Here is a 26,246-nt window from a genome sequence, read left to right on the forward strand (position 1 = left end):
TAAACGGGGGCACATGGCTACTCCTGTTCGCTTACACTTTTACATTTTAACTCTTCAATCAGGGCAATCAGTTGTGGCCAGTTTGAATTGCCATAAAGACGACACTGTTATTCATACACAGTACTACAGGATATTTCACATTGTCGAAGTAGTACTTTAAAGTATTTAAATATTTCCTTGAATCTGACTAACTAGTTTATTGTCTACCCTTTCAAGTTATGTGTAGCAGATTCTGGAGGTGTGGGAGAAGGGGAATACAACAATTACAGTACTCAGTTTAGTGAGAATTTTCGATCAAAACTAATAGTTAATGTTTTGACTAGATGTCTTTCAAAAACCAAAAATCCAGCTAAGATTGCTCCAAATCTTCCACTAAATACATCAAGTCATATGTCAATTAAACAACAAATTGAATGTGTTTTTAAATAAATAAGCTAGGTATGAATAAAGATGACAATTTTCCTTTTACAATTGTTAACCTGCAGCTATTAGCAAAACTTTCGAGTGTTAAATCGGAAAAAACACAATTAAATGGGGACATCCTTTTTTTTGGGGGGTGGGGGAGGGGACGGCAGTAAGTACTTAGTTTAAAAGTTCTTAGCACGTATTCTACATACAGTATTTTAAAATTTCCCTGACAAACTCTCGCATGGAATGGGTGCTGCTCAATGTGCCAAACATTTTAAGTAATAGCAAGCAGATGTTGGGAGTCAAAATTGGCTGAGGGCATGTAGCATGAACCATCAAGTCATGACTTCTCCAAACTGAGCAGGAGCTGTGGTCTACATTTTAAAATTGAAATCAGAGCTCAGCTGACATGGATTAAACATGAAACTACAGTCCCCATCAGCAAAGAAACAGCATAACTCAACGTTTCCTGGAGCACACCAGAAAAGCCATTTGCTCTCTGTGGCATTAGTTTACTGCTTCCACATCCATAAAATGTAGGTTACCCTAGCACCTCAAGGCAACCACTAATTTTAGAATACTGTATGTAGGAGACATAAAAGTGGACCATCATGTACATCGCAATTATGTATCCCTTTAAAATATTAAGATGTATTCCTGGCTCATTACTGACCAATACAAAGTTGCACTTTTTACAATACGTAGGGCAACCAATTTAGTATCTACACGAGATGCCCATAAACCTCCAGAAAATAAAAAGTTATCCAATTTAATTCAAATTATTCTATATTAAAACTCAACTTTAACATACAGTGTACAAATTTGTGTTTAAACCACTGTGCACCCCACTACTCACACCAGGACTTATCTGCATGTGGGATAAAAAATATTTGGCTCCACATACACACGCAAGAGTTTGCAAAATATCACCCCTGAGTAAAAAGACTCATGTAAATAAACAGGAGAAAGTACATATGGAAGAACTGTGATCTTTATAAAAATGTATTAATACACAGGATGTCTTGTTTCATGTCAATAGTCATTGCATCCAATAAACTTTGAAATAAAATACATGGAAAAAACACAAGCAACTTCAGAAAGTATTAGCTAATGCACAACATCTAAAAAGTAGATGAACACCACGGATGATGACTTGAAAGCATTTTGCTCTACTTACATGCTGCCATACAAATGGTTCTTTGCACTAAGTGAAACCCACTAAGGTGCAGTGAACAACTCTGATGATGGTTGCAGCAAATCTTCCCCTATACACCTACAGTTTTACCACACTTATATCCTTAATGTGACATGCCCTATCCCACTATATCTTCCCTCCGGCAATTTGGCCACTGCCATATAAACTAGTAAACACTCTTCTCTCAAAAGATTTCAGCAATGCAAGTTGCTACTTCAATAATTCAAGTTATATTTCATATATATGATATATATTTATAATATATATAAAATACAAGCTGTATTGTTGCTGGGACTATGTATGAGCTGTAACCTATTTGGTTTTCCAAATTGAAGATATTAGAAGTGTAATCATCAAACTGAACCAAAATGTCTGACTCAAATTTTGTGCATGACATCACACAAACCCAAATAACGGAACAAAAGTGAAGGCCAATAACCCTTACCATCTGTAATACATTTCAATCCATCTATATGTGATCATGATACAATCAAACTGTTCCTCATATAGCAGGAACTGGCATAAACAGCTCCATTACACGCAGGCCTGGTTAGAAGCATTACAACCAATTGCAAACAACAAGATTCTACTTCTTCACACAGGAGTCTGTGGCAGGCCTGATAAAACCAAAATGAAAACCTGCATGATACTTTCAATCCTTGCGTCAACTCAGGATTCAGCATCCAATAAAAAAGACAACTTGCACTTAACCTCAATTTATTCCTAGCTCTGCAGCCCCCACCTCCAATTGTTGGAAAATTCCCTACTGCTTATTCTTTTTTTGTAGTTCTGCGTGGTCAGTGATAAACCTCCAATGTTTACAATGCAAGAAACTGCATTTTACAGCCACAAATCAGCATAAACAGAACATGCAGTTGATATACTGATCTATTTTATGAAAGTAATTATAAATCCTCAATGAGCTGCAACATCTGACAAATCTGGGAGTCAATCAATGAAGTTGAAGCACTTTGTTCTCCTATAATTGTTGGATAGTTTCATTAAAAGGGGTTGCACAGGGCAGACTCTCTCAAAGCATGTAATAAAACCGTAGCACTATGAACACCCATATATTTTTTCACCACAAAGCAAGTCAGATATCCAAGTCTCTTTGACAATCAAATCTGCCATGACAGTTTCTATAGCTGTACTTAAGTTAAATACTGACTAAGTCAAACAAAAGCTGATTTAATTGCACAATTTCCTTCCGCACAGGATGATTGATATGTAGGTGATATAACTAGCAACTCAAAAGTATTAATTCCCAATCTTCTGAACAGGAAGAAAAATACTCCTCTTTATACAAAGATACTCGATAAAATGTGTTGTGAAATGTAGACTGATAGAAGTCTGTGCAGCACACACTAAAAAAAACCTAAAACAATTCTCTCTTCTTCCCCCATCCCAACCAAAAGAGCTCTCGCAAAACAACTGCATTTCTGAAGGTCCTTCAGTTTTCATTGTCATCGGCAAAGGCAGAGGCCCATCTGTTTTGGCAGGCTGGTGGTTGGACAATTTCACCAGCAGATCCAAGATACAAAATTGATCGAATCAGGAGTCATTGCCTGTGGCAGTGAAACATTTGTTTATATGGATGGCTGAAATTCAGCAGATATGGTGGTTAAAAAAAAGTCACTAACCAGCAGACAAGCACATGAAAACCTGATTCTGGAGTTTTAAGTATATTGACGTATGTTGGAACGGGGCTCAGTTTATAATACTTAAATACGAAATCAAAAGGTTTCACATAAGGTAACAGATAATTACCACCACAGTGATGAATGCTCTAAGGTACAACTGTGGACAAAATATTCAAATATACCTGCAGAAAGCTCAGAAGTAGTTCTTAGTTCAGTCACAATCTCATGGTCTATAATGTGGAGCAACCCAACTACAGAACATCATGTAGTAAAGTAACAGGACACTCATTCCACTACTGCTCTGGCAGCCCTCGTATAATGGCTGTATTTGAATCTACCGTCAATCCATAACTAGCACTGAACTAGATCGCACCGTTTTCTACAACTCAAATAACATAAATAGCTATGTTTTCCAGATGATGATCAGGTATCTTGGATATTTGACACAAAGGTTCAACCTTCAAGATTATTTTGCCTAAAACAGGTTGAAAATCTTCACATTTCATCTTATAAGTTAAATAATTTGACGTTTTACCGCTTGCTGAACAAACAGAAGGGATCAGAATGTGTTTTTATGACCTGAATATTTAAGTTATTTTTCCTTCAAATCATGTCTTTCATTAAAATTAATGTACATCTTACTGACAGAACAAACTGGTATTAATTTCAATTTTTCCTCATTGAAGCTTTTTGCCAGACAACAAAAATAAAATCCCAATCCACAACTAACAGGCAAGCCTCTCATCAAATATACTGCCTTTAAGTTTCTACCTAGCATCATAAATCTTGTAGTTAAGCATCTTTCAAAAGAGGGTTAAAACAATGGACTAATTTGCATTTGAAATGCAAAGCTATCAGCATGCATTTCTCAAGGCAATTCTGAGTTCCTTTCAGCTAATATTACTTTAGAAGGGCAAAATGATGCACTATTTTGAAGCTAGTCATGCTATAGGTACAAAATAGTTTAAAAGGGGGTTATATTTGGCCCCTAAATATAAACCTGCAAGGAAAGAAGTCTGCAGCAACCATTATCTAATGTTATTCACCATTAAAGTCCTCTATTATGTTTGATAAGCAGCTGTCCTACTTCTACAGTGCCTACTTCAGTCACTGTTCACAGTTAAGTTATTCTTGTGTGGTACTTTGAATCCACAGAGGTGTTTTTGCTAAAGACTTTGTTCCATTTGGTGACAATAAACAATAAACATGTAGAAACAAGAGTACAAACACAGTCTTCTTCAGTGGCATCACATACTTCATCCCCCACTGGACCTGGGCCAACTCCTTTGGTTTCACCAATTTAACAGCATATACACTGGCTAGAAATTTTGATCACTGTATGATAGTTCTGCCATTTCGTATCTTCATTTGACTTGATCTGAACTTCTGCACTAGTACGAAGCTTTGTTTTCATTCAAAGAATATCATTCATCCATGATCAGTGCCACATTGATATGAGACAGATCTATCATGTGCCTGCAAAATGTGCAAGGAAAAGTAATGCAATTCAATCAAATGGTTTCCAGGGTTAGAAAAAAATGCATGTAAAATTTGTCTCAACAATAAACAAGTCTCAAATATCACTTCTGTTCATTCTGAATTATTTTACAGATTATGATTTGAGCATGAAAGGACACAAATGAAAGCCCAGGTATCTCCACATTATTGGGTTTGATGTCTTAGTTATGTCATACCTTTAGGTGATTCACAAAGGAGGTCAGACACTGAATGCGAATCAGGAAATTAGAGAAGACCAAACACATCATTAATGACGTAGGTTTCAAGGTAATTTTTGAAGGTGGGCAAGATATGTGGTGATACAAGGAGTTGGGAGGACAATATGCAGGGGAATGATGACTCACAGCTCTGCTACTAACGGTGGAACAGAGGCAGGTGGTGCACACAGTAATACAGACTGAAATCTCAGGATATCATAAAGAACTTTATAGCCAAGGAAGTAATTTTGTAACGTAATCACTGTTGTGATGTAGCTGGAGGAAGTGTTGATAGGATGAAGCAAAGTCATGGAAAGATTTCCAAATGAATATGAGGAGACATCAGATGCCAGCAAGGACTGAGGGGATGAGAACGAGAGGAGTTCCTTAGACAGCACATTCCAAACCCGACACCTCTACCAACTAGAAGGACAAGGGCAGCCACCTGCAAGTTCCCCTCCAAGTCACACACCATCCTAACTTGGAACTATATCGCCGTTCCTTCACTGTCGCTGGGTCAAAATCCTGGAACTCCCTTCCTAACAGCACTGTGGGTGTACCTACCTCACATGGACTGCAGTGGTTCAAGAAGGCATCTCACCACCACATTCTCAAGGGCAATTAGGGATGGGCAATAAATGGTGGCCTAGCCACCGACACCCACATCCCATGAATGAATAAATTAAAAAAAACACTATGGACTGGATGATGGTAGTAGAGCTCTAGATAAGCTCCGCTTTACGATAAAAGCAAAATACTGCAGATGCTGGAAATCTGAAATAAAAACAAGAAATGCTGGAAATACTCCACAGGTCTGGCAGCATCTGTGGAGAGAGAAGAAGAGTTAACGTTTCAGGTCAGTGACCCCTCATCAGAACTGGCACAGGCTAGAAATGTAATAGGTTCTCTAAGCAAGTAAAGCGGGGGTAGGGCAAGAGATAACAAAAGAGGTGCTGACAGGACAAGATCACAGACCTTGCCGGCTATGAGCATGTTGGAAAAGTCAAGTCTGGTGGTGATAAAGGTTTCAAACAACCAAAAGTGAATTTTAACTCTCATGCAAAAATCCAGGGGAAAAACCGACAAATTTCTCAGCTGAAGCCTCTTTGAGAGGCCTGACAATTTTAACAGTTGAAGTTCCTCAACACCCTGCTGGTCAGCTGCCTGAAGAGACGTAAAGAAGCTACTGACAGGCCAAGGCAGGGGCAATCTGCGGATAGGAGTGGGGAAGGATGTTCAGAGTTCCACAGGCTTGAAGGGAGACAAACGTCCAGAATATGCTCAGCCTTTGCGGCCTCCACTTATGCTTCTGTAGATTTTACTGGTCAGAGCAACCACAGTGGTAGTTCTAGATAGTAGTTCATTAAAATTGGCTCTGGCTCCTCTCTTAGCTATAGGGCCCGATTACTATATATTAATGAGGTGTTCATACAATTTAAGCTGATGACACAAACATGCAGGACAGTATTGGGTTGGAGCAGGAAAAGAGCTGCTCAATTAACTCACTCCTAGTTAGGGGGAGTTGAAATCCCCACTCCAGTGTTTATTTTCATGTCAGGCATAAAAAAGCTATAGTGCCTGGAGTTACCTGGTGCATAGCTTACAAAATAATACCCAAAGAATATTACATTCCAATAGCAGAACAAAAGAATTCAGGAATAAACAGACTAATTAAATCCAAATCTACATTTTATACACAGAAAATTTGTTTCACTTGTTAATCTTGACTGAAATTTACCTGTGGAATTTCTGCTGAAAAGCTGAAGCATGTGCAGGTTCCTTGAATTTTGCAATGGCTTTTCGTTGTTCTCGCATCATCTTGAAGTCCTGCAATATTAAAAGGCATAAGGAAGGTGTTTTATGGAATGATTTTGGAGAAAGGATGGTGGAAACAAAGTCAATACTAACTTTTAAAAGGGAATTGCATAAACAGTTGAATTTTTTTTAAAAAGAGGGCTATGTGGAAAACAGCAAGGAAGTGGAACTAATTGGACAGCTGCACCAATGTGCGCAGGCACGATCTTCTGTGCTGCATCATTAGATGATTCTACAAAATGGCAATTCATATTTACTTACTTCTCAGCTAAATGTCAGAAGGACAAATCAAATACAACTTAAATACACAATTTTGTGGTAATTACAAGCTTGTCAAATTACTAGCATCTAAAATAAAGCTCATCTCATTCAGTCCATTTATACTGAATGGAAGTTAAAAAATTTTGAATGCCAAACATTTTACTCATTCATCCAGCTCTCCTTTCTATTAATTTGCTTTGCTCCAACTTGCATTTGTTACTCTTCAACTTTTCAGTTATTAATGTTTTTTTCCTTATTCATCTTGTATGTCTCACTTTTTTCAGCTCAACTCAGAAGATCAAAGCCATCCTGTCCAGCTACCACCAGAAACTCAGCCTCCGAGCTTCCCTCCCAACTTCAAATTCCATTCTTTTCACAGATGCTCACTCAAGTTCAGCCCAAACATGCACAATTTCAGTGTCCTGTTTGACCAAAAATAGCTTCAAACCTCCTAACTGATCCATCATTAAGACTCCGACTTCTAACGTATCAACTGTCTCCATCCCTATTTTCTCCATACCTTGCATCCAGTGTGTACTTCTTCTCTTTTGATTTTGGTCAGATCACAGTAGATCCTGACCTCACCCTAGCTGGCATCTCACATTTCTAGTCGGTTTTTCATACGGATTCTCAGACTAAAAACAATGCCTCAATTTCTGCTCTGGTTGAAATGAACAACAGACTAGAGTTTAATGCTTTTTAAAAATTCTTTCATGGGATGTGGGCGTCGCAGGCCAGGCCAGCATTTATTGCCCATCCCTAATTGCCCTTGAACTGAATGGCTTGCTAGGCCATTTCGAGGGCATGTAAGAGTCAACCACATTGCTGTGGATCTGGAGTCACATGTAGGCCAGACTAGGTAAGGACAGCAGATCTCCTTCCCTAAAGGACATTAGTGAACCAGATGGGTTTTTACAACAATCGACAATGGTTTCATGGCCATTAGACTAGCTTAACCTCACTGGTCCAAATGGCTAGGTGTCATGTGATGCATTTAGCTGTAACGTCATGAGTAGAACATAATATATTGAGAATACTTTAATTTTCAGTCCTAGTTCCCAGCAGGTTCTCAATTTTCTACTGAAAGTTTAGATCAACAGCCATCTGTTCCTGACTCAGATGCCAATCAGAAGGATCTAAGCTCTAGTACTTTAGTACTAAGCAAACACACAACTTAAATCAAAAGGTAGATCAGTGAAGTACTTTAAACATTTAACATTTGCTAAATTCCCATGTTCACAGATATTTCCTCTAATAAAATCAAATGGTGTGCAACCAGGTAAGAATTGAAAGGAGCAGAGAGAATTGGACTAGAGAATTAATGACAGCACCTGATGGACCAGTGTCAGAATGCAAGGCTTTGTTATTGCTAATTATTAAATGAGTTGCAGCATGCAATATAGTACACCTCTAAATCAACTGTTGTCCAGAGCTACTGGAATAATAAACGTAAACAGAAAGTACAGTATAACAATAAAAGAAACATAAGAAACACTACTCCTTTAAAATCAACAGATTTGGTCAGAAAACTATATGATGCTATCTGCTTGAAACTTTTATGTTGCAATCTGGAAGTGTAGAGAATTGTGAAAACTATCTACTTACAAGCCAGTTAGAGGATAAAAGTACTAGACTTAGCAATGCCATGCAAGATATTTATTTATTTAGAAATACAGCACTGAAACAGGCCCTTCGGCCCACCGAGTCTGTGCCGAACAACAACCACCCATTTATACTAATCCTACATTAATCCCATATTCCCTACCACATCCCCACTATTCTCCTATGATCTACCTACACTAGGGGCAATTTACAATGGCCAATTTACCTATTAACCTGCAAGTCTTTGGCTGTGGGAGGAAACCAGAGCACCCGGCGAAAACCCATGCGGTCATAGGGAGAACTTGCAAACTCCACACAGACAGTACCCAGAATTGAACCCGGGTCACTGCAGCTGTGAGGCTGCGGTGCTAACCACTGCGCCGCCCGACTCCTTCACAAGATAGTTATAGATGAGCTGCAAGAAACTAGTATAAAGTGTGAGGCGTGTGAAATTTAGCCTCAGTGACAGAGATTAGGACATACTGATGTGCTCATTTATTTATCAATAGAGTTCATTAATTTTAGCTGTTCAATATTCAGGCTTCTGAGGGTTTGTTTGAGGTACTAATAGGTAATTAATTGGTTACGAAAGATGTGATTAGGTGCACTCTGACATTAGAACAGCCAGAGCTAGCCTTAGCAGGGAGTTCATAATTGAAGGGCTTGAGGTAACTGAGGTGTTTTTCTATAATTAATGCTTGCGTGAATCAGTAAGTGCAGTTCGGTGCAAGCCGGAGAGTTCAGGCTAAACATAGTTACATTTTTTTTTCCAAGTACAAAGGTTGGTTGGCAATCTTCCATCTATGCCAGATGATGGAAGTGCAGCAAACAATCCATTTAGGTGGAGTGTCTGCGCTTCGTGTACCTTTGCTGATGGCTGTAAACGCCAATCCTTGATAGGCAGGTTCTGCCGCAAGTGCCGCACATGAAGCTGCAAAGTGAGGCTGAGAGTTGTTATTTTCGGCATTGGCGCCTGTTGCCAAGCTGCTGTAGCCACTGGTCGTCATAGTAGTTCACAGCAGTCCACAGGATGTGTCGCCATTTCCCTTCCACCAGCTAGTGACTCCCAGGTGCGATAGTCGACATTTAGGGCCTTCATGTCACGCTTGCAAGCATCCTTAAAGCGCAGCTTTGGGCGTCTGGCCCTGGCTACCTCACCATACAGGTTGTCCTTAGGTATGCAACCATCTTCCGTTCTGAGGACATGTCTGATCCACAAAAGCCGCCTCTGTTTGATTAGTGCCAAGACACTCAGGAGCACTGCCTTTGAGAAGACTGCCGCGTTTGTGATTTTATCGTGCCAGGATATGTCCTGAATGTGCCACAGACAGCGAAGATGGAAATTATTGAGCTTCTTTTCCTGGTAGCTCTAAGTCGTCCATGTTTCACAGCCATGCAGCAAGGTGCTGAGAACACAGGCCTTAGAAATCATCAGCTTAGTCCGAAGGGTCAACTTGCTGTTATCCCATGAACGTTTTGCGAGTCGGCCAAAGGTGGTAGCTGCTTTCCCTATGTGTGTATCGAGCTCTGCATCAAGGGACAGATTGTCTGTCACTGTGGACCCAACATAGCAGAATTTGCTAACCACTACCAGTGAGGTGTTATTTAGTATGATCAGGGGCGGGGATGCAACACTTTGTCCGTTGACTACGGTTTTCTTGACACTTAGAGTGAAGGAGAACAAGTTACAGGCATGGGAGAGACAGTCCATAAGTCTTTGTAGCGGAGTTTCCACGTGAGCGACTAGCACAGCATCAGCAGCGCAGAGGAGTTCTCTGATCAGGATATGATGTGTTTTTGTCTTCGCTTTCAGCCTTGATCGATTGTAGAGACTGCCGTCTGACCTAGAGTGCAAGTAGACTCCTTCCATACCTGCAGGGAAGGTGAAAGTCAGGAGCATGGAGAAGTTGATGCCAAACAGAGTGGGGGCTGGGACAAAACCCTGTTTCATTCCATTTTTCACTCCGAAACTGTCGGAAGTAGAGTCCTCAAACTGTACAGTGCAGACAGTCTAGGAAATCCATATGGTGTAATGTGGGGTGTGGTAATGTGAACCATCTTGGATCCAGTGCTTCCAGGGCTGTACATTTGCAGACAGTGATGGAGAGTTGGGTCAATGGAGCAAAGCATCTCTGTGCTCGAGCAGCAACTGGCCACACTCCACACCAGAGAATGAGGTGTTTCTAGACTGCACTCTCCAAAATGTGGTAACCCAAAAGACAGAGCTAGACAATTCAGGACACAGGGATAGTGGAGAAAGAGGGAAGGTGATACCTATCTGCCAGGGAAGCAGGAGGAGACAGGACCCGCAGGTTCAAGGAACACCCAAGTTACTGGAACTGTCCAATGGATACTTAGCAAATCAATAGAGCGTAATCCTGAGCAACATTACACAATGGAACAAGGAAGAATCTAAAGCAGTAAGAGGCTGGTAGACTACAAGAATAGGAAAGTGGCACTAGTAGGGGATTTCTAGAATCAGAGGTACAGATAGCTCGTTTGCAGTCATGATTGGGAATCAAAAATGGTACATTTCCTCCCTGATGGCAGAGTTAAAGAGTGGCACAGATGTAAAAACTTTTGGAAAGGGGGAATTACCAGTAAAAGTCACGATCCATGTTGGAACCATGAATGATAGAAGTACATTTCCAGTTTTGAAGTGAAGTTAAGCAGCACTAGACCGATGAACAAGACCTAAAAGGGTGGTAATCTCCAGATTGCTTCCCGTGCCACATGCTGGACATGTTAGGGAGAAAAGTAATAGTCAATGAAGTTAGTGCATGGCTGCAAGACTGGCGGAGGAATGAGTTCATATTTCTGGAAAAAGGGAAGGCTATTCCAAAGGGATAGTTTTCATCTAATCCAAAGCTACACCAACATCCTTGAACATCTGGTAAATACAGCAGTGGCAAAGGATTTAAATCAATACGGCAGGGAGGTGGAGAAAGAGTAGTGAGTAGTTTTGGCGAAGGCAAGCAAGGCATGATAGAGCTTGATGTGGCCCAGCCAGATTGTGATGGTAAGTTAAACAAGTACATTTCCTGTGGCACCAGTCTCTCAACAATATCGTACAGAAACAGCCAGTAGTCATCTGTAACGCTCGACAATGATTTCTAGATAAGATATTCTGTCAGAAGAGTCATTTTCCCCTTTCTTCTCCTGTGTACTAAGGATTGTTTTGGTACATATACTGTCATCTGAAAAGCTAGGTTTGATCATTAGGGCTGAGTGACTCACTGGATAAATTCACTGAGCCATCAGGGGAGCTCGTTATATGGACTTTCACCAAAATAGAGTTTGTATTACTCACTTAGGGCTACCAATTCTCAGTAGTTTTCTTATTCAATTGTCTTATTTGCATATTTTATTCTGTTTTATGAACTAGAGGTACTTTCCTGCAGTCTATGAGTTCCTAACTACCCACTCAGTCTTTCATTTATTGCTGGGTAATTAGTAGAGGCATTAGGTCTGACACTCAGCGCTCATTAAATTCCCAAAGTGGGAACAGAATATCGACAACTTTCTTCTGCTGCCATTAGCATTTTAGAATTTTTTTTCAATTGAACGCAACTACTTTTGAGTTAGTTTGCAGAGTGACCTGGAGACCTTTCTGTGAAAGACATTTTGACAGTAAACTTAAAGGCATATCAGGGAACACCTCCTTTCAGGTTATGTCAAATGAGTGCTATGCCATTTGAGAGACGTGGAAAGTAACTAATGGGTTATATATGTGATAGCTTTGGCGGACGGCTGAACTTAAAAGTTCTATTTTAAAAAACTGCACGAGCAACATATAATTCCCCCACATGCCTTTTCATATTACAGCAACAAACCTGCTTGAGAATATTCTGTGACCGCTAATTTTTCTCCTCTAAAAATTATTTTTTTCTACATGAAGCTGTACATCAAAGAATATAAAGAGTAATTTGTAATATTATCTAATAAGGAGTTCACATTAGAGAAACTGCTCAGCAGTTAAATCAAAAGAACCACCTATTTTAACAAATGTGTACCAGTTGTCCCCCAAAACCAGTCTCAGAAATTAGATTTATCAAAAGTGGCTTCATTTTCAGGATTGGATATCTTTGCCGTCCAAAGGATAATTAATGCCTGACTTTTTGGACTTACGATACCATGCCTCATGGGCAGAAGTTGTCTCAGAGCATTCCACAATAAGGAGGAAATGAATATGGTGAGCCTAGGGAAAGGCAAAAAAGACAAACTGGAAGCTGTGACAGGGAAATCGAAAGACTTCAAAAGACCTTTTGAAAACAGGGGAAGAGGGAGAGAAGCGAAAGTTCCACAGGATAGAAACAGTGGCTGAATAAGCCAGCTGGTAATGGTGGAACAGAAGGGGTGAGAAATTCAGTGTTAAGAGGAGCGGAGCATAAGTTTAGAGTTGCAAGACAGGAGGCAGTCACAAAAGTAGCGGCAAGCAACTCAATCAGCATGCTGGGGCATAGAAAGGCAGTGGAGCTTGGTTTAGGTACTGGAACCATGAGGCTTTCTGCGAGTGAGATGAAGGCTACTGTTTTAAGTTGAAGTTTAAGGTTGGAAACAGAGCATTGGAAAAGTTAAGTCTTAAAGTGAATTGACAGCTGAACAGAAGATTATAGGGATAGATCTAGAGTTTTGTGGAATTGCCATCTGGCGCGGAGGTGTGCTGATAGGCGTGATACCACCAGGTGAGAAAAGAGTCCAGGGTTCCCTCTGAGCATTCACCTGGTCTTACTGTAACAGGGTTTTATTTTAAACACACCGGTTTTTTTAGCTCCCCCTTAGTGAATCCTTGTTCACTAACTTAGAATTATAAGGCAAATAAACTAGCCAAACAGGTTTTCTTAGGTTTTAAAAAAAAGATTGAACTATATTAAACTTAAACTCTGATTTGGTTAACACCTACGGATACGTGATGCACACATGCAGATAGAGACAGAAAAGAGAATAAAGTGGAAAAGTTTGAGGCAATATCTGAAGATGGTTTTAGTTACTGTTCTTCGAACTCGCTGTAGTGTCCTTGATTGTAGGTAGGTCTTGCTTTTCCTTGGGGCCCAGTATTCTTCTTAAACCTTGTTCGATGTAGGATACTTTTCTCTCTTGAAGCTCATGTGCCCTCAATGGGTTCAGAGGCTTGTGAGAAAGAGATGGGAGCAGACAGGAGAGGTCTTCTCCCTCCAGAAGCAAAACAGTCTTTTTTTGTTCAAACTCTTTGTACAATTCTGAAAAATCCAGGTTGCCAAGCAGGTTAGTCATGCGACTAGCTGGTCTGACCATGTCTGTGGATTCTCTTGTCTTCGCCGACCCTGGAATGTCTCTTCTTACACACAATACCTGGTGCTGTAAGTCTATTGTGGGTTAAATTGGAGCAGGGATAGCCCCTTTGTCCCTCCAAGCACTGCCCGTTAGTATGCAAATGTTGTTTTCCAGCCATGGCTGATCTGTTTAACAAGTCATTTCCTCACTCCAGCAAGAATTTAAAATCAATGTTCATATGACAAAATTAATATGCCTCATTCTTGGCAGGTGGTCGGGGGAGGGGGGGTCTGCATCACAGGAATCAGACAAAACAAGCTCAATTTTGAAGACAGACATTCAGTAGAAGGAAGTTTTCATTCTTCAGGTCTTGAAACTGGACAGATAATTATATTTCCAGCAAGACTCTCATTTCCAGCCGAGCACCATCACCTCCCAGGTCCCTCAAGGATCTACATGTTGTCCCTCAGTGTTATCATCTGCACGCACGATGTCAATTTCCACATATACATGTCAATGCCCTCAGCTGTCCAATGACCACCTCTGTGCTGTCAGTCTACCTGTCTGACATCAACCTGAACACTGGGAAAACCAAAATCCATTTTTATTTCAGACCTCACCATAAACTCTTCCCTTGCCCCACTAATTCCATAGAATTCCCTGAAAACACCAGTTTCAGACACTTGCAAAAGCTTGGCATTCTATTCGATGCAGAACTGAGCTTCACTGCTACTCCAACATATTCCTTGCTGAACTCACACCCTCCACCCTTTATAGATGCCAACCTATACAAAACTCAACTGCCCAAATCCTATTCCGCACCAATACTCACCTGTCCATTGCCTTGTCTCATTGGCTCCCTGTTCCCTAACTTATTAAAATTTAAAATCTTCAAATCCCTCCAGACTTGCTTCACCTCATTTCTGCAAACTAGTTATGGCTCAGATCTCCTCCCACACCCCTCAGTTTTCTGACCGGGCTTTTATGTAACTCACCTCCATCCCCAATACACAACCATTGGTAGCAGAACTACTTCAGCTCTACTCCCTGGAATACTCTCATCCAATGTGGAAAGACAATATTAAAAGGAAGAGTTGTTGCTATAAAATAGAATAACTGGGGCATACAGTGGAATAAACTATTAATATAAAGCCACTAGTAACAGGATAGAAAACATGTAAGAAATATATCAAGAATACTGCTCCCATCCAGTAATGAAGCACATGTTGCTCTCACGGACTGCTGTGAGCAGAAATCTCTTAAATAGTCGTTTGGTAGCACAGAATTGAGTATTGTTGAAAATAGGGAGATGTTCTCGAAGCATTTCGTCTTGCACGCATCAGGACAATTCACAAGAATACCAATGCAAGGGAAAACATAGAGGAGAGTACTGATTGGTTGGCAAGTGAACTCTGATTGGTAGAGGCATTGCCATGGAGAAGCCAAAAAGACGTCCTGCCTATCATACAAATGAACAATGTGATATATGAATTTCAATGCCAGTGAGATGCTAGGTACATAAGCCGTACATCCCAAAGACTGGCGGATCGTATCAAACAACATGTCCGTTCTGCTGTTCGCAGCGGGCAAGGTACAGGCCGTACCCAAATAGTCCGTGCTTGCAAAACTCAAAACACAGTGTCCAACATAAGATGTGATTCCGCGATTGGACAATATTTGCTAAGTAAACCTCAGTGTGCTAAGAATTACGCTGACAACCAATTGAAGATTGTCAGTAGGGCTCGCAGTGTGGCACATTTGCACGTACTGGAAACTACATATATTAATACACAGGGCCCTGTTCTTTGCAGACAGAAAGAACATGTACAAACATTGCGCCTATTTCAGCTAAACAAAGTAAGTGACAGCTACTCGCTGGTTCATTCCACAGGGCAATGCCTTGGCTAGAGTCAAGCTGCCTGGTTTAAATTTCAAACAAAGCTTGGCACTTAACTGTCAGTCACCATAAACTGGTGCATTCTCCATGGCAACGCCTCTACCAATCAGAGTTCACTTGCCAACCAATCAACACTCACTTCTCATATAGGATAAAGTTGTTGTTTTCCCTAACATTGGTATTCTTTCAGATTGTCCTGATGGATGCAAGACAAATAGCTTCGACAACATGTCTCTATTTTCAGCAATACCATATCTCTTAAAATTGAACACATTAAATAGATTCTCTGACTTTCTCTTGAAATCAACTAAATCAAAAATGATGGATCACCACTTTTGGAAGAAATACCACCAAAAATTTGGTTTAAAATGTGGCAACTTATTTCTGAAGTTATACTGTGGCAAATTAAGCCTCCACATAAGGATGAATATATTAAAACAAATGTGTGTCCTTTCATCAGCCAAGCATGATAATTAAGAATGAGCAGAACCTCTTAAGACAGCAGCAGCAGCTGAAGGCCATACAAAATGTGCATTATATGAAAGGGATTTCATACAGTGTGTGTTAATGAGGAAGCCATGCACAACTGTTGATACAAAATCTGCAGGTTATCGAAGAGTTATAGTAATAAAAGACTATTTGACAGCACTTATTACATTTTGGCTTTGTGACAAAGCTTCCACTTCAAGTTTGTGCAATTAAAAAACATAATTGACTGAGTGATCATTCTGCATATGTGCAACAAGGGGAATCTTTTTTGAGAAGTAACTGGAGACACAAAGCTAGAAGCATTCTCTGTTGCAAACATAAATTAAAAGGTAAATTATTCACCATAAAATTCAGCAATCAGCTTCCTTTGATGAAGTTACACACCACACGTCCTACCTAACTGGAAATATTGGTGTTATCTGTCCCTTGAACAAATCCTGGCAGAAACCCAAATATTGCTGTTCCTGTGCATATTCACTCCTAATTAGGGTAACACTGAAAATAGAAGAGGGATAGAGAGAAAGAAGGAAAATAGAAAGAGAGAAAAGGGAGTAAAGCAAAAATGAAGTGTTCCTTTAAAAAAAGCATCAAGTACAAGCTATTCTTAAATAATGCAATGTGTTTTCTTGCATGAAAAATTTGAATTATCCAGTAATTCAAATTAAATAACAAAGGAACAAAATGCTTAAAAAAATTCAGATCATCGGGTAATTTCAAAACAAGGAACTTCAAATTATAAATGACTTCACAGCGAGAATACCATAGAACCATAGAAGTTTAGAGCACAGAACAAGGCTATTTGGCCAATTGTGACAATACTGCCTCAGAGTAATCCAAAGCTAATCCCTCTGCCCCACATTCTGCCCACAGCCCCGCATCATGCTCTGCTACCAATATCTATAAAATTTTCCCTGAACACTGCCTAAGCCGCACCCTCTGGCAAAGCATTCTATGTTCCAACAACCCTCTGAAGAAATCTCTCCTCGTGGTGACAATTTTTAAATTGATGACCTTTCATCACTAATGCTCCAGAGGAAGCAGTCCTTCCCAATTTACCTCATCAAAACTTTTCATGATTGTAAAAAGCATCTATTAAATCGCCTCGGCCTTCTCTGCCCACTGGAAATAGTCCCAGGATCACATCTCTCCTCAAAACTATAGTTTCCGAGCTAAAACACGATCCTGGGTGAATCTGTGCTATACTATGGACTTTTCAGCCTTTGTAATAGTGTCGTCCAATACATTAGGCACTAGGTACATGTGCCTAATGGAGATTCCAGATATGGCAAACTGCATTAGAAAATAACAATGAGCAACATACAGCATCCTTGGCCATGTGATTTCAATACTCAAATCATATAGCATAAGCATGTGTACTTTAGTATTTTTGTTCATGAGATGAAAAGCAGTGTGCAAGTGTTTTTTGATCATTGTGTGCACTTTTACTTCATTGAATAGCTCTTATTGGCTAAAATGGTGTAACACAAGTGCAAACGCTAAACTTCAGCACCATGGAAACATCAGCAACATTGTATGGAGAGGGGAGCTTGCACTGTGGTCAGCTTGACCAATCGGAATAATCATTCCAAGTCAGAAAAAAGCCAGCCCCAACAATAACAAGCAGCTTCAATAGGGCATATCATGCCAAAGGGCAAGGGATACCGAACCAGGCTCTGGATGGACAGAAGGGCAGGTCTCATTCTGAGTCGACGTTCTCAGCAATTACTCTAATAAAATCAAAGTGCTGCTCACAACTGCTGAACAAAACCCGAGAAGTTCAACTAAGATGTACTGTATCTGGTAAATTCACAGCAGAATACCAAACTTTGGTGAAACAGCAAGACCACAAATTTTCACACTGAATGGTGGTAATGTTTGTTAAGCAAATATACATGTAAAGTACATTTACCTGTATCGTGTGTTCTACTAAAATTTGTGCATATTCCATCTGTGGTTTGTCAGCAATTTCTATTGGACAACACTGCTTCATATAATTGGGGACCCAAAACTGCACACAGTACCTCCAAATTGTGGTCTAACCAATGTTTTATATGAACATATTACTTTGTTACTCATTTGCTCTGTGCCCCTATTGGACTTTCAGGGAATAAAGTATTCAAACTCCAAAGTCTCTTGTTCAGCTATACCCTTAGCATCTTTACATTGACTGTATACTTCCACTTATTGCTTTTCCTCCCAAAATTTCTCATGCTTATCCAAAATAAATTGCATCTATCACATGTCTGTCCATTCTGCTAATCGAGCTGTCCTCCTTAGCTCTTTTACAGTCCCCCTCATTGCTTGCCAGATCTCTTAATTTTGCAGTGGCAGCAAAATTTGAGATTGTGTTCCGCATACACACACGGCACCCCCACCACCCACCAGCCCCTGCAACCCAAGAACAGAAGTGACCCAACATTGACTCCTGGAGTAAACCACTACCAAACCATTTCTCTTTTCGACACCCATTTACCCCAACTCTCCTTTTTCTCTAATAGTTTACTGAATAACCTTTTAAAAAAAGTACAATACATTTACTCCATTTCCCTCACCCATCCACTCAGTTACATCTTGAAAATACTCAGCACATTTTTCAAATAATTTGTCTTTAATAAGTTCTTAACTAATGTCCTTCATTAACCCATGCATTTACAAATGTTCACTAATTTTATACTTATTTATGGACTTGAGTTTACTCACTAACTAGTTTAACGTCACCCATTTATCAAGTCTTTCATTTCGCTGGCTACTCTCTCCTCAAAATGTATAATTCTGCATATTTGAGGGCTGAAAATTGCACTCAGCCTCTGCTATCTCATTTCTGACCTCTATCAACAACCTCGGCTATACTCATCATCAGAAATAGGTAGAAGAGAAGAACAAAGTGAGTTAAGGAAAGCTAAGGAACATCGAAAATGACTGATTTGGATATACAGGACACAAAAATAAAGAGCTCTGTTAACTACTTTAGGACTATCAAGAGTTTCAGGAAGACAGATTAGTGAGTTGAGTAGATACGTGAAATTAATTTTAACATAAGAAACACAGGGTGATTAATTTCAGAAGGTTAAACGCAGTAGAGATCATGTGCACTAAATCATAAAAGTAGAAAGAGACTTAAGACATCAGATATATAATTTTTTTTTACTCGTTTGGGGTATATGGGCGTCGCTGGCTAGGCCAGCATTTATTGCCCATCCATAATTGCCCTTGAGAAGGTGGTGGTGAGCTGCCTTCTTGAACCGCGGCAGTCCTTGGGGTGTAGGTACACCAACAATGTTGTTAGAGAAAGAGTTCCAGGATATTGACCCAGCGATAGTGAAGGAACGGCGATATAGTTCCAAGTCAGGATGGTGTGCGACTTGGAGGGGAACGTGCAGGTGGTGATGTTCCCATGCATCTACTGCCCTTGTCCTTCTAGGTTGTCAAGGTCGCAGGTTTGGAAGGGGCTGTCGAAGGAGCCTTGGTGAGTTGCTGCAGTGCATCTTGTAGATGGTGCACACTGCTATCACGGTGCATCAGTAACATCTTTAAAAATGGGAGGACATGTTGATAAAGCAGTTAAAAAAACAATTGGCTCCTTGTTTTATAAATAGGTTTATAAAGTACAAAAGCAATGTAGCACCGTTAAAACTAGAAAAATCATTGGTTTGGCTGCTGTTAGAATATAGTGTCTGATTTGGGGTATCTTGTTTTAATACCAAAGAAGATGCAATAGAGATTCACTGAGATGGTACTAAGAATGAGAACCTTGAGTTATTAGAGACAAGAGAAACTGAGGCTCTTTTCTTAGCTGCTCATTGAGGGGTTTTGATGACATAACCTGGGAAAAACTATTTTAACTGGTCAGTGAGTAGGTAATTAGCAAGCATAAATTTGTCTGTGAGTGGATGTAAAAGATCCAATAGCACTATTTGAAGAAGAGCTGATGTCCTGGCTGACATTCATCTCTCATCCAACAGATTAGTTAGTCATTTAACTCATTGCTATTTGTGGGACATGACTGTACATAAAATGGCTGCTGCGTTTGCTTACACAATAGTGGCTACACCTCTAAAACATTGGCTGTGAAGCATTTTGGCATGTCTATATAAACGCATGTTTATTCATTTTTGTTTCTTCATTGGGACTATTTTCATTGTAGCAGAGAATGCTGGGAGATATAGGTTTGAAAATTATGAAGGATTTTGATAGGATGAATAGAGAAAGAACTATTCTTCTAGTTGGAGAATCAGTAATGAGATGTCAACCATTTAAAATAGTCATGAAGAGTGTGAGGCGAGGGGTAAGGAAAAACATCTTTCTGGAAAAGGAAAGCTGAAAATGGAATGCCTTGCCACTGAGATAGTTGAGGTATTGTACCTTTAAAGGGAATAGTAGACAAACATTTGAAGACAATAGGCTGTGGGGTATGTGCAGGGCAGTGGAATCAGTTTTATGACTGCTCTAACCAAGAATCAGTGCAGACAGGATGGGCTGAATGGCCTCATATTGTAAACGTCTAAGTAGTTAGGTCATTTTAAAAGGACCTGAACATAAGAAATAGGAGTAGGCCATTCAGCCCCTCAAGCCTACCCCGCCATTCAATATCATGGCTAATCTGCCCGAGACCTCAACGCCTCTTTCTTGCCAGCTCCTCATAGCAATGAACAATGAGAACATAATGGGATATGGTGTCCCATATGATAGTTGCAGCAAGTCATAAACACAATTATCAAGAATGATAAACCATTTCACTATATCTGGTGCACACAGGCATATTTTAATCCAAAACATCGTGGCATGCCAAATAGAAACCTGTAACAATCCAACTGCAGTAGATGCCTCACACACACACACCAAACATAAAATGATTTTCATTTTGCAAGCAATTTTGAATGTTAATGTTCATTAGATATCCCTTCACTGGAAAAAATGCATCAAGAACTACTCTCAATAATTGGCATTTTAACTCTGGATAATGCAGATATTTCATTAATTAGTTTAAATACAAATGCTGAATTTATTTGTTAAAACTGAATTCACTGTTTAATTCATGGGCAGATCAACCAACAACCAACACTAATGAATGAATATCAGGGACTTATTTCACAATTAACAGATTAACTGGATGATGCAGTCACTGCAACAAAGGAAACTATGTGTAGTGCTCACACACAAAAAAAGCAGGAATTAAAACAGATTCCTATAAACACTGGGGAAAAATGTGTCCAGCAGAAATTACCACTGGCCTTCACAAGTTCAGACCTCATGCTGCGCAAATGTGCTCGGATTTCACCACTGTATAAATTCCTCAGTCTTGATCACATCAGCTCCATTGGTTGCATGACGTGCAGAACAAAGTTCCAACTTCTTGACCTTTCTCCAAAGACATATCTAGTGCTTAAATTTGTAGATTATGAAATAAGTAATGTCCACTGGTCTGAAGAGTACTGTAAAAGGCTGATCACATGCAACGATCAAAATAAAAAGAACTGGGGTCTGAAACAAAAATATTCAAATAAGATTTAATAAAGAAAACGGTGGCTTTATTCATGCAATCCTCTGTCGAATACTTTAAACGGAGTTTTTACATTGTGGAGAAATCCACTTCATACAGGTGTCGCCTAATAAAAAAGCATCAATTTTTTTTAAAAAAGCTTATTACTTTGTACTTTTGAGCATTCTCAATCAGGTAATTTTTAGTTATACTTGAGTCATTTTGCAAATTAGTCACAGGTGGTTTAAGACACAAACACAAACAACAATAACTGAAAATTTTAACTTTTAAAATATTAAAATGAACAATTTTGCATGCAAGGCATGCTGACAAGTTTTGCTGAAAATCAATACTGGCAATATAAATTGGATATTATTTTAAAAGGGAAATAAATATATATATCAGTTCCGAAGAAGGGTCACTGACCCAAAACATTAACTCTGCTTCTCTCTCCACAGATGCTGCCAGACCTGCTGAGTATTTCCAGCATTTCTTGTTCTTATTTCAGATTTCCAGCATCCGCAGTATTTTGCTTTTATATTAATAAATATATATAGTTTGAAATTGATTCTCTTTCTTGAGTGTGTGGTTGGGTGACAAAGGCAAAAACAGATTTTTTTTGTTAGCCTGCTTCAGATAAATTTCAGGATTACCTTTCTAAAAAATATAGTCTTGATAAGTACAGAAAATGCTCACTTTTAGTTCTCTCCTCTCTCAATACATAATTCAAAGGCCATTTTTCATCTATGAGTTCAGAGTGAATGTTGCCAAACTATTCTTTGTCTGAAGGAGGAATAATTAAGAATCAAGTTACAGATAGGAAAAAGTAATTTTAAAAAACCCAAAAAACTAGTTAGCAATTAACTATGTGATTGAGTTTTATGGCTCTTTAGCAGTGTATGTATGGGCCACCATATTGACCCATCAATAATGTTAGTCTGCCTAACAATGTGTTCATTTATTTATTTGCCTATATAAATCTGTGATTACACTTCAAAAGTAAGTCACTGGCCAGTGAAGCACTTTGAGAAGTGCTAAGGAATTGAAACGCAGTATCTAAAGGAAGCTCATTTTTCTTTATGTAAAATTGCAACATTTTCTGAAAGCTTCTTTGGGTCACTTAATAAAAAGTCTTTTAAATAGCTTGGCTTGTTTATCCCCACCGTTCAAAGGTAAATACACTATTCTTGCCAACTATCACGGTGACCAGTAAATCCATCTGAATGAACCAAGAACCTGTCGCAGAGGTTGACCCGATCTCACATTAAACGCAGCAGCTGATTGGAGCAGCTTCAATCAGCTAATACATTAACATGAGATCAGGCCAACATAAGCAACAATGCCTTGTAACTTATTTATGCATCTGCGGTTCGAACATCTGTCTGTTTATGTTGCAAACTGAAATGTTGATTGGATGCAGCCATTAAAAAAAAAGACTTTTAAAAAACAGGTAAGTAGTAAACTGCATAAAATAGTCAGAGTATTTCATAAGATCATAAGAACTAGGAGCAGGAGTAGGCCATCCGGCCCCTCGAGCCTGCTCCGCCATTCAATAAGATCATGGCTGATCTTTTCGTGGACTCAGATTCACTTACCCGCGCTCCCACCGTATCCCTTAATTCCTTTATTGTTCAAAAAGATATCTACCTTAGCTTTAAAGACGTTTACTGAAGAAGCGTCAACTACTTCACCGGGCAAGGAATTCCATAGATTAACAACCCTCTGGGTGAAGAAGTTCCTTCTTAATTCAGTCCTAAATCTGCTCCCTCTAATCTTGAGGCTATGCCCTCTTGTCCTAGCTTCACCTGCCAGTGGAAACATCCTCTCTACTTGTATCTTATCTATTCCCTTCATGATTTTATATGTTTCTATAAGATCCCCCCTCATTCTTCTGAACTCCAATGAATATAATCCCAATCTACTCAGTCTCTCCTCATAAGCCAACCCCCTCAACTCCGGAATCAACCTAGTGAACCTCCTCTGCACCCTCTCCAGTGCCAGTATATCCTTTCTCAAGTAAGGAGACCTAAACTGCACACAGTACTCCAGGTGCGGCCTCACCAGTACCTTATACAGCTGCAACATAACCTCTCTGCTTTTAAACTCAATCCCTTTAGCAATGAAGGACAAAATTCCATTTGCCTTCCTAATTACTTGCTGTACCTGCAGACCAACCTTCTGCGATTCATGCACAAGGACACCTAGGTCCCTCTGCATAGCAGCATGCTGCAACTTTTTACCATTCAAGTAATAATCCTTTTTACTGTTACTCCTACCGAAATGGATGACTTCACATTTATTAACATTGTATTCCATCTGCCAGACCTTTGCCCACTCACTCAATGTATCTATGTTCCTCTGCAAAGTTTCACAGTCATCTGCACACTTTGCTCTGCCACTCATCTTAGTGTCATCTGCAAACTTTGACACCCTACACGTGGTCCCCAACTCCAAATCATCTATATAAATTGTAAATAATTGAGGTTCCAACACCGATCCCTGAGGCACACCACTAGTGACTGATTGCCAACCAGAATAGCGCTCATTTATCCCCACTCTCTGCTTCCTGTTAGTCAACCAATCCTCTATCCATGCTAATACTTTACCCCTGACGCCATGCATCCTTATCTTATGCAGCAGCCTCTTGTGCGGCACCTTGTCGAAGGCCTTTTGGAAATCTAGGTACACCACTTCCACTGGGTCCCCATTGTCCACCTTGCTCGTAACGTCATCATAGAATTCCAAAAGATTTGTCAAGCATGACCTGCCCTTCATGAACCCATGCTGCGTCTGCCCAACGGGACAATTTCTATCGAGATGCCCTGCTATTTCTTCCTTGATAATAGACTCAAGCATCTTCCCCACTACAGAGGTTAAGCTAATCTGTCTATAATTCCCCATCTTTTGTCTACCTCCCTTTTTAAACAGTGGCGTCACATCTGCTGTTTTCCAATCAACTGGGACTACCCCAGAGTCCAGCGAATTTTGGAAAATTACCGTCAGTGCACCTGCTATTTCTCCCGCCATCTCTTTTAGTACCCTGGGATGCATTTCATCAGGGCCAGGAGACTTATCAATCCTTAGCTCCATTAGCTTGCCCAACACTACCTCTTCCGTAATAATGATTGTTTCCAGGTCCTCACCTACGTTCGTCTCTTTGTCAATTACTGGCATGTTATTAATGTCCTCCACTGTGAAGACCGATACAAAATACCTGTTCAATGCCTCGGCCATTTCATCATATCCCATAACTAAATTCCCCTTCTCATCCTCTAAAGGACCAACGTTTACTTTAGCCACTCTTTTTCGTTTTATATATTTATAGAAACTTTTGCTATCTGTCTTTATATTCTGTGCTAGTTTTTTCTCATGTTCCATCTTACTTTTCTTTATAGCTCTTTTTGTAGCTTTCTGTTGACCTTTAAAGTTTTCCCAATCTTCTAGTTTCATGCTGCTTTGGCAGATTATCCCTATTCTTCCAGTCCTTCCTTTTCACTGGAATATACTTTTGCTGAGCACTTTGAAAAATTGCTTTGAAAGTCCTCCACTGCTCGTCAACTGTCCCACCGTAAAATCCGTATTTAATATGTTTGAAGCTGTGTCATCACACCAATGGTGGACAAATGGCTGGCCAGCCTGATATTGGCAGCTGTCCATGATAAGTGACGATGGTGTATGCGGTGGGGACTGCATTAAGATTTCTTTGAAATTGAATTGTGAACTGGAAGGGCACATTTAAACCTTCAGAGAGAGTAATGATGCAATGGTACAAGTAACTCTCAGAAAAACTTGGCTCGCCTCGGTGAAATGTGTTTTTGGGACAGTATCCCAAATATCCTTCTTGACCGGCTCATCCTGTTATATAATTAAGAAATTACTCAACTTTGACCCAGATAACAAACATTGTTGACGAATACAGAATCATAGTCCATTTGTCAGAAGAGCAGCTCTAAACCAAGCAGACCTGTCAGATAACATTATCCAATGACAGCAGCTCATGGATATTACAGGATGAAGATTATTGCTAGAACAGTAGCAGAAACAATGCTGAGATACAAGCCAGACTTTCATGTTTAAGCCAGGAACAGTTGTTGCAGCTGCACATCAACATTTTGTATTGATCTCAGAAGTCCAGAGAATTCCTGCAGCAAAGCACACACTGCTTCTCCTGCCAGTAGACCTCCATCGAATTAAGCTTATTGCCTAGAATTCTGAATTGTGTACACAATTAACCACTGCTACTAAATCAGAATTGCTGAAGCATACATGACCCAGAGGACATCTATTTCCCATTGACAACCCAATACATTTTCTTCAATTCTTCGTGCCCCCATCCAACTATCAGACCCAACTGCCCAAGGCACCTGTTTTTGTTAGTCATTTCTGTCAATTCTTCTTTAATATGCCACTTAAAATGTAAAAGGAAAAAAAAAAATCAGCCCATCTATCTGGAGTTCTCAATCTGGAACACAATAGATTCTTCCTTTTTTTT

At 39.8% G+C, this 26,246-nt stretch overlaps 1 protein-coding gene across 3 annotated transcripts in view; it reads right to left on the reverse strand.

Moving 5' to 3' along the window:
* Positions 1 to 1,381: 1,381 nt before the first annotated feature.
* The window catches only part of rbm33a (RNA binding motif protein 33a), a 236,255-nt gene continuing 211,390 nt past the window's right edge, over positions 1,382 to 26,246 (reverse strand). For 2 of the 3 annotated variants that reach the window (XM_068015013.1, XM_068015011.1), the window contains 2 exons: positions 6,697 to 6,785; positions 1,382 to 4,719 (listed from right to left, as the gene is read on the reverse strand). In XM_068015013.1, the coding sequence (XP_067871114.1) occupies positions 4,668 to 4,719; positions 6,697 to 6,785 (141 nt within the window). In that variant the 3' untranslated portion in view covers positions 1,382 to 4,667. Of the gene's footprint in view, positions 4,720 to 6,696; positions 6,786 to 21,283; positions 21,757 to 26,246 lie in introns of those variants that run through there. The other variant, XM_068015012.1, reaches the window with a different exon arrangement.

This window comes from Heterodontus francisci, chromosome 2, assembly GCF_036365525.1.
Source record: "Heterodontus francisci isolate sHetFra1 chromosome 2, sHetFra1.hap1, whole genome shotgun sequence".
NCBI classification, from domain to species: domain Eukaryota; kingdom Metazoa; phylum Chordata; class Chondrichthyes; order Heterodontiformes; family Heterodontidae; genus Heterodontus; species Heterodontus francisci.